Below are 10000 nucleotides of genomic sequence, written 5' to 3'. Positions count from 1 at the left end.
ATAACAGGCTGAAAGAATAAGTTACGCCAAGTGTGTTCTAATTCTATTGATAACAGGCTGAAAGAATAAGTTACGCCAAGTGTGTTCTAATTCTATTGATAACAGGCTGAAAGAATAAGTTACGACAAGTGTGTTCTAATTCTATTAATAACAGGCTGAAAGAATAAGTTACGACAAGTGTGTTCTAATTCTATTGATAACAGGCTGAAAGAATAAGTTAGACAAGTGTGTTCTAATTCTATTGATAACAGGCTGAAAGAATAAGTTACGCCAAGTGTGTTCTAATTCTATTGATAACAGGCTGAAAGAATAAGTTACGCCAAGTGTGTTCTAATTATATTGATAACAGGCTGAAAGAATAAGTTACGCCAAGTGTGTTCTAATTCTATTGATAACAGGCTGAAAGAATAAGTTACGCCAAGTGTGTTCTAATTCTATTGATAACAGGCTGAAAGAATAAGTTACGCCAAGTGTGTTCTCACCTTGTGCGGACAACAGAGTCTGTATCTCATGCACAGCAGAGGACAGCGTGTTAAAGACCTCGTTAATCTCATCAGTCAGAATGGACCTGGCAACGTCACTGATGGAACTCCAGCTCTTGATCCTCTCGACGATTTGACTCAAGGCTTCCGACATCTTTTGGCCCGTCTTTTCCTCAGCTCTGGGCAAGTCTGAAAGCAATCACAAAACCAGAAACTGTTAATTGCATCAAAAAGGAAGAAAAATAATTTCACGGGAAATATCAGTAGGCTTTAAGTAAGTAAACTACATATCGTCGGTGAAATCGTGGGACCTCGTAAGTGACTCTTGGCGCCAAGTCACTTACGAGGTCCCACGATTTCACCGACGATATATATAATTGTTGTTGTTTTTACATTTAGTCAAGTTTTGACTAAATGTTTTAACATAGAGGGGGAATCGAGACGAGGGTCGTGGTGTATGTGTGTGTGTGTGTGTGTGTGTGTGTGTGTGTGTGTGTGTGTGTGTGTGTGTGTGTGTGTGTGTGTGTGTGTGTGTCTGTCTGTCTGTCTGTGCGTGTGTGTGTGTGTGTACAGCGATTCAGAGTAAACTACTGGACCGATCTTTATGAAATTTTACATGAGAGTTTCTGGGCATGATATCCCCAGAAGTTTTTTTCATTTTTTTGGATAAATGTCTTTGATGACGTCATATCCGGCTTTTTGTAAAAGTTGAGGCGGCACTGTCACACCCTCATTTTTCAATCAAATTGATTGAAATTTTGGCCAAGCAATCTTCGACAAAGGCCGGACTTTGGTATTGCATTTGAGCTTGGAGGCTTAAAAATGTGTTTATGACTTTGGTCATTAAAAATCCGAAAATTGTAATTAAAATGATTTTTTTATTAAACGATCCAAAATCACGTTCATCTTATTTTCCATCATTCTCTGATTCAAAAAACATATAAATATGTTATATTTGAAATAAAAACAAGCTCTGAAAATTAATAATATAAAAATTATGATTAAAATAAAATTTCCGAAATCGATTTAAAAACAATTTCATTTTATTTCTTGTCGGTTCCTGATTCCAAAAACATATAGATATGATATGTTTGGATTAAAAACACGCTCAGAAAGTTCAAACGAAGAGAGGTGCAGGAAAGCGTGCTATGCAGCACAGCGAAACCACTACCGCGCTAAACAGGCTCGTCAGTTTCACTCCGTTTTGCACGAGCGGCGGACTACGGTCATTGTGAAAAATGCAGTGCGTTCAGTTTCATTCTGTGAGTTCCACAGCTTGACTAAATGTTGTAATTTCGCCTTACGCGACTTGTTTCTTCTTGATTGTGAAATGTTAACACTCTAGTTGTTTCTTATTTCTGTTTATTACTTCTCCTTATGACTGAAAATAGTTATAACACAAAACCACATATGCACATGTATACAGGTCGTTAGGATGGGCCGATTCCATGCAGACATCTGTGTATCTATAAACAATGGATCTAGGGAAATTGAGCCACGCCGGTTATGTGGGAAAAAAACAACGTAAGAAGATGTGTATAATTGCCGTATTCACTGATAAAGTCGTTGACTACATTTAAAATTGAGCACAGCATTTTCTTCAGTTTGATGTGCAGTCCCTAAACCTATGAAATGATGATTTGATTTGTGAATTGCTCGAGTCTGCAGTTAACAGTATTTAGTGCGCAGGGGATTTGGCTTAGCTGCCAGATCGACACTGAAACAAAAGGTAGGAAGAGGAGGAGGAGAAGGAGGAAAAGGAAACAGCACTGTGTGCAAACATATACCTCGAGAAATCTCCTCTGTCATGACAGTATCTGAAGTCACTGTCGGGGCCTGAGGACTGGACATGGCGAGGGTTCCGATGGCATCACTGCAATCAGACTCCACGTTGTCCTTCACCTTCCCAAGCAATTCTAGAACTTCTCGGACGAGACTCAGAATCTTGCCGCTTGGCTTGGCCAACCAGAGCTCATCAACCAGGAACCTCACCTTCCCAGTCCCTTTGGCGTTCTTCAACATTTCTTCAACGAATTTCCCGGGATCCGTCCAAGCAGTGACAGTCTCCAGGTGAACCATCTCCGCCAGAGATTCGTCGTTCAGCGTGGAAATGATCTGGTGGTGAAGGACCTGGGAAATCGGATGGCCTGGTAGATTTCCTGGCCCTCGAACGACTACCACGTTGTCCCCTCCTTGAACCCAGTTGATAGCTTTCACCAACAGCAGTAAAGTTTTACCCGAACCTGGAGGACCTTGAACAGATAAATGAACAAGTCGCGTAAGGCGAAAATACAATATTTAGTCAAGTAGCTGTCGAACTCACAGAATGAAACTGAACGCAGTGCCATTTTTCAGCAAGACCGTATACTCGTAGCATCGTCAGTCCACCGCTCATGGCAAAGGCAGTGAAATTGACAAGAAGAGCGGGGTAGTAGTTGCGCTAAGAAGGATAGCACGCTTTTCTGTACCTCTCTTTGTTTTAACTTTCTGAGCGTGTTTTTAATCCAAACATATCATATCTATATGTTTTTGGAATCAGGAACCGACAAGGAATCAGATGAAAGTGTTTTTAAATTGATTTGGACAATTTAATTTTGATAATAATTTTTATATATTTAATTTTCAGAGCTTGTTTTTAATCCGAATATAACATATTTATATGTTTTTGGAATCAGCAAATGATGGAGAATAAGATAAACGTAAATTTGGATCGTTTTATAAATTTTTATTTTTTTTTACAATTTTCAGATTTTTAATGACCAAAGTCATTAATTAATTTTTAAGCCACCAAGCTGAAATGCAATACCGAAGTCCGGGCTTCGTCGAAGATTACTTGACCAAAATTTCAACCAATTTGGTTGAAAAATGAGGGCGTGACAGTGCCGCCTCAACTTTCACGAAAAGCCGGATATGACGTCATCAAAGACATTTATCAAAAAAATGAAAAAACGTCTGGGGATTTCATACCCAGGAACTCTCATGTCAAATTTCATAAAGATCGGTCCAGTAGTTTAGTCTGAATCGCTCTACACACACACACACACACACACGCACACACGCACACACGCACATACACCACGACCCTCGTTTCGATTCCCCCTCGATGTTAAAATATTTAGTCAAAACTTGACTTAATATAAAAATGAAATGCAAGTAAACACATATCAGAGTAACATAATTTCAAACCAGATAAGTATTTGTATTATGTCTTTGCAAACCAACGGTCAAATTAAAGCCAACTGCTGTGAAGGGAGAATCACATTTCTTGCTTTCCTTCTTTTCTTCGTTGAAAACGACGTTAAACACCAAATAAAGAAAGAAAGTTCTTTTCTTTAAATCTGTATTTTTTCTGACTTATTTGTCTTTGTTGTACAGTCCCCCCCCCCCTCCCCCCTCTCTCTCTCCTGCCGCCTAATCAAAGCCGTCCTCATCTGCTCCCTTAACACAAAAGTAAAAGCGAGCGATTCTGGCGATGCCACAGTAGGCACATTTTGTCTTCTTATGTCTTACTATTACTACCTTCGGAACCAATTTGGTATAAAAATAAAAACAACAACAGCAGAGCCACAGAAAATAGAATAAATTAAAATCCGTTAAAAATCCAACATATCTACACACAAAAAACGTTCAAAAATGTTTAGTCGATCATCAAGTGATGTGTGCTCACCTGTAAGGTAGACATAGTCTTCAGGAGACCCGAGCCACTCCATCTGTCCCTTGGTCAGGACGAATGTCTTGAAGCACGTGCTCATCTCGTGGACAGCGTCAGCAACAGACCGTGCCTCGCGCACAGCGCCCCCTTGACGACACACCTCCACCGTAGACAGGGGTCCGCAGAACCTGAAAATGTCAATCAAATCAATTCAAGTTAACTTCATTATCTCAAGCACGAGACATTGCAGTCGTGATTATCTCAAGCACGAGAAATTACAATCGTTATTATCTCAACCACAAGAAAGTACAGTCGTGATTATCTCAAGCACGAGACATTGCAGTCGCGATTATCTCAAGCACGAGAAATTACAGTCGCGATTATATCAAGCACCAGAAATTACAGTCGCGATTATATCAAGCACAAGAAATTACAGTCGTGATTATCTCAAGCACAAGAAATTACAGTCGTGATTATCTCAACCACAAGAAATTACAGTCGCGATTATCTCAAGCACGAGAAATTACAGTCGCGATTATATCAAGCACGAGAAATTACAGTTGCGATTATATCAAGCACAAGAAATTACAGTCGTGATTATCTCAAGCACGAGAAATTACAGTCGTGATTATCTCAAGCACGAGAAATTACAGTCGTGATTATCTCAAGCACGAGAAATTACAGTCGTGATTATCTCAAGCACGAGAAATTACAGTTGTGATTATTTCAAGCACGAGAAATTACAGTCGTGATTATTTCAAGCACGAGAAATTACAGTCGTGATTATCTCAAGCACAATAAATTACAGTCGTGATTATCTCAAGCACGAGAAATAACAGTCGTAATGCATAATTCGGAGAAGACACTACAACAATATGAACATTTAAAAACTAATACAATTTAAATATTAACTACTACACGCACTCGCATCGTTCAGACTAAGATTTATACACAAAAATCACATTCGATTCCCTTTCCTATCAATAATTTACAAATACATCAAGAAGAATACACACTCATGCAATCAAAGCCTAAAACAGCAGGATCAAGATCACAGAATGGTGGTTACCCTATCAGCATCGCATATGAGCCCTATATCGGCCCCATGATTTTTTTTTTTACACATGTCTTTTTGGGCCCAGTTAGCCGATCTGGGGCCTATGTGGGTAGCATCTGGTGTAACCAAGAATGGAGGGGAAACATGCCGCCCACATTCACCCCATATGTTCCCCACATACAGCAGACCTATAACTGACCCAGGCTGGCGTCGATGCACTGACTACAGTTGAATCGTCAACTCTTGATTAGGATGTCCTTGTTCGAATACTTTACCTTGCCACCAGTTGTTTGTAGAGGTCGTCATCCATGCCAGTAAAGTGTTCCACTTTCATGCTGTCCAGCAGGCCTGACCACCATGAGAGCGTGACATCATCTCCTGCTGACGTCACTTTACGGTTAACCTCGTCTTCACACAGCCATAGGCTCAGAGCCTTGTCAATGTCTGGGTCGTCGTCAAGATATTGTTCCAGTTCCTGCAGAGAAAGAAAGAAAGAGAGAGGGTACAGAGACAGAGACAGACAGACAGACAGACAGACAGACACACACACACACACACACACACACACACACACACACACATACACACTCTAACACACATATTCACACACACACACACACACACACACACACACACACACACACACACACACACACACACACACACACACACACACACATGAAATACAAATAAAAGTAAAACAGTGGCCGGGCTTCAGCTAGAAACAAAATCTGATGACGCTTCTTTGCGGGTGTCACTCTCACCCCTCTTCACCCAGTGATCCGCCAGGTCAGAGGTTTCCACTAAATTGAAAATACCTGACAGCTAACAACTATAGCAAAACACACTTACAGGTTTCAGGGCACCAGCGAACTTAGGATTCATCATGACTTCCTTCAGCTTGTCTCGTGAGACGCTGGGGAAAGCTGCTAGCTTCTTCACCGGGATCTTAGATCCACCGAGGTCTGCAATCAGTTCTTCGAGTTGAAGATTGCGTCTGTGTAGCTGCGTCAGAACATCAGCGATTTCCTTGTCGCCCAAGTGGTCCTCAAGAGACTTCAGTTTGTAGTCTTGGTCTCCAATTGCCTTAATCTGCAGAGGAAAACGACCAGAAGCATGCACTCGTTAAAATACTGTTTCATGTCTTGCTCTGATTGTGGAATAATCACTGATGCCTTGTGATTTAAAAAAAAACAAAAAAGTGTGTTAAAAATATCAATCGAATAACTTGAGCATTGCGACTTGTCAAGTGCAAAAGTTAAACAAATCAACAGGAACATGTTTTTGTTGGGAAATTCCTTCATTTCTCCTATGACATACAGCCTGTAGGCCCCAGCTACACCATCCTTTCAACCTCCCTCATCCCTCCTCCGCCCATAATGAACGTTTTGGCTAATCTTCTTCAAAAGGCCAATGCTTCAAAAACCCTCATAACAATATCCGACAGTTTTCCCAAGTTCAAATGTTGTGGAGCTGCACAGAATGTAAGATGACGAAAACTTCAAAAAACAATCCACGCTCTTACCTCGATGATGATAAAACCATACTCCTTATGCACAATCAGGAGGTCGAAGTCACCTCTCTGGAGCTTAGGGTCGGTCGGGGTGGGGAAGAATTCCTTGGCCTTGGGTTCGTTGTTGGCCTTCTTCCCTTTCTTTCCCTTCTTCTTCTGACCGCTGGCGCCAGACAGGGTCTTGTTGAGGTAGTTGTCCAGGCACAGCTTGCTCAGAACCACCATCACATCCTTCTCCTGCCTTTTCTCAGAGAGAGTCCAGAAGAATCTCTCCACAAGCAGCTGAGCGCGGTCGTCTCGGTAATCCGATTGCTTGGTCTCGCCAACCCTCACCGCGCCTGTGGCATGACCTTGACCTTGATCTTTTGTAACTGAAGGACGACTGTTGGTTTGACCTTGACCTTTTGTAGCAGACGGATTTGCGTTCGCTTTACTCCGACCTTCCGTGCCAGCAGTGGGGGTAAATGCTTGACATCCATCTTTCGTTTTATCGGGAAGGACGTTGCTTTGACCTTGACCTTGAAGTGTGGGGTCAGTAGGACAGAGTCCAAGGTCGTCGTATTTTATCTTGTTGACGTGAATCGGTGGAATGAAATAGGTTTTGATGCACAGGTGCGGAAACCAGTCTGGGAGTTGGTGCACCCATTTTTCAATGAGTTCTCTTCGCTGAGACTTCAATCTCTCATCGAGTTCTTCTGTGCCCGGTATTTCATTGGTGCTTGTTCTCACACGTTTGTTCTGGCGAAAATTAAAGAAAACGTCTGTTATTTCCTGCTACCAACAGAGCCCTGTAACGTTGTTTTTGCTGCTGCTGCTGTTCTCGTTGTTGTTGCTACTACATTAGTGTAGTGTAGTGTAGTGTAGTCCAATGTAGTGTAGTGTAGTGTAGTGTAGTCCAATGTAGTGTAGTGTAGTGTAGTGGAGTGGAGTCCCCCCGCGGGTTAGGGGGAAGAATTTACCCGATGCTCCCCAGCATGTCGTAAGAGGCGACTAACGGATTCTGTTTCTCCTTTTACCCTTGTTAAGTGTTTCTTGTATAGAATATAGTCAATTTTTGTAAAGATTTTAGTCAAGCAGTATGTAAGAAATGTTAAGTCCTTTGTACTGGAAACTTGCATTCTCCCAGTAAGGTAATATATTGTACTACGTTGCAAGCCCCTGGAGCAAATTTTTGATTAGTGCTTTTGTGAACAAGAAACAATTGACAAGTGGCTCTATCCCATCTCCCCCCTTCCCCCGTCGCGATATAACCTTCGTGGTTGAAAACGACGTAAAACACCAAATAAAGAAAGAAAGAAAGTGGAGTGGAGTGGAGTGGAGTGGAGTGGAGTGGAGTGGAGTATAGTTTAGTGTAGTGTGGTGTAGTTTAGTGTACTGTAGTGTAATGTAGTGTAGTGTAGTATAGTGTAATGCGGTGAAGTGTAGTGTTGTGTAGCGTAATGAGTGTAGTGTACGTAGTGTAGTGTTGTGTCGTGTACTGTAGTGTAGTGTAATGTAGTGCAGTGTAATGTAGTGCAGCGAAGTGCAGTGTAGTGTAGTGTAGTGTAGGGTTGTGCAATGCAGTGCAGCGTACTGTACTGTACTCGACTGGACTCTACTCTACTCTACTGATTTATACTGTACTGTACGGTACTGTTGGGTAGTACAGAATATATCCACAGTTTGGAAGTGTTCGTGCGGTGTGGGCGTGAATACCCTATCTATTAAGAAAGGCCGTCAAAGTTGACTGTATGGATATGTTTGATTCTATTGAACACAACCCCCACCCTTTGCCCGAAGCATTTAGTCTAACCCAGTCCCGCTGATACGAAATAATAAAACTACATATGCATAGACACTGAGGTAAGGTAAGGTAAGGCAAGGTCAGGTAAGGTCATACAGTCCCGTAAGGTTACCCACAAAGTAAAACGAGCTTCCATGCACACAGATCAGCCCTACCGATTTATTGTGTAATTAACAGTCTTTGCTTTTGCTGTGCTCTGATTACAAAACGCAGTGCAAAGCTCTGTTGGTTCTGTTACTTGTTTCCTGCAAATACCTGAATAACATTCGATCTTATACAAGGATGAAATCGTGCTATTTGTCTCATGCGTCCATACTTCATGTGCATGGTACAGCTGGGTTTTTTATGTTCACTGCGTCATCATGTCAACTAAACCGATCGACTGTAGCCTTTTTATAGGACTGTACAAACATGTAACTCAAATTTTGATAAGGCGCCCATTTTATGCAAGCATTAGTTGAATTATTTTGTCTCCTGTTCTGATGTCATGTGTAACGTAGCATACCCTGAGTCTATGTTTACACTGCAAGCTAAACTATATCTCTGCAAACGAAAAAAAAAATTAAAAAATGCTTACTTCATCCTTCGGTATGGTCCCCATTTCAAACGGTTCATACGGTGTATGCCACACGTCTGAATGTTGAAGAACACAAATCGTTACAAGTCACCCTACATCAAATGTTTAAGTACACACACTATATCTATTTCATAGCCGATGTACACATTTCAAGTCGCTCCACCCATGTCCCAAGTCTATAGTCAGCGAAGCAGAACTGAAACCTGCACCAACCGCAGCAACAGCAATAAAAGCTATACCGGTCGAGCAGTTAGAATCAATGTTCATACAAATTCGCAAGATCTCCAACAGCGTGATATCAATAACAATACATTAAAGTCACCGCGGCCACGCTGTGCAGTTGTGCGATGCACTGTGAGTCACACTGAGCAAGTCAACGCAACACGCGACACTTGCAAATCAGTAGCGGTTGATCTCCTTAATTAACTGTGTAATTGGCTCTCCCCTGGCAGAGTTCACATTCACTGTATAATTACAGCCTCGCCTAGTGCACATAATTATATAGATAACAATATAGAATAGAAAGCTTCTTCTTCTTCTTCTTCTTCTTCTTCAGCGTTCGACGGTTGTGTCCTTATAATCTCAGGCCGGCTGAACGCAGGAACTCGCAGGTTCGGCGCAGGTCTTCCACAGCGGTTCCCCAAAGTTTTGTGTCGGGGGTTGTCCTCTCTGGCCAGGTGACTAGAAAGCGAAACATCCTGTTACCACCATGCATTGGTAGCCAGTAAAATAAAAATCACACACACACAGAACATTATTTTTATGAGTCTTTATCAACAACACTTGCAGTTGTTCCGTCTGATAGAGACCGAGCTTCAGGCAGTCTAAACATTTCTGTTAGATAAAGTCAGGCTGTAACACGAGAAAATGACTCCCACGAGATTTTTACTCCGGAGTAAAAATTCCGTACGGAAATGTTACTCCCTTTACGAAAAA

The 10000-nt window shown here is 41.7% G+C and overlaps 1 protein-coding gene across 1 annotated transcript in view; it reads right to left on the bottom strand.

Moving 5' to 3' along the window:
* The window catches only part of LOC138962646 (uncharacterized), a 17942-nt gene extending 8330 nt beyond the window's left edge, over positions 1–9612 (bottom strand). Inside the window, exons 1-7 of the mRNA XM_070334546.1 lie at positions 9065–9612; positions 6717–7442; positions 6044–6283; positions 5467–5666; positions 4150–4322; positions 2270–2734; positions 483–671 (exon numbers count right to left, since the gene is read on the bottom strand). Of these exons, the coding sequence (XP_070190647.1) occupies positions 483–671; positions 2270–2734; positions 4150–4322; positions 5467–5666; positions 6044–6283; positions 6717–7442; positions 9065–9088 (2017 nt within the window). The 5' untranslated portion in view covers positions 9089–9612. The remainder of the gene's footprint in view (positions 1–482; positions 672–2269; positions 2735–4149; positions 4323–5466; positions 5667–6043; positions 6284–6716; positions 7443–9064) is intronic.
* Between the last annotated feature and the right edge of the window lie 388 nt (positions 9613–10000).

This window comes from Littorina saxatilis, linkage group LG3 (genome assembly GCF_037325665.1).
Source record: "Littorina saxatilis isolate snail1 linkage group LG3, US_GU_Lsax_2.0, whole genome shotgun sequence".
Lineage (NCBI taxonomy): Eukaryota > Metazoa > Mollusca > Gastropoda > Littorinimorpha > Littorinidae > Littorina > Littorina saxatilis.
Note: the sequence above shows the minus strand (reverse complement) of the source record. Positions and strands in the feature narration are given on the sequence as shown.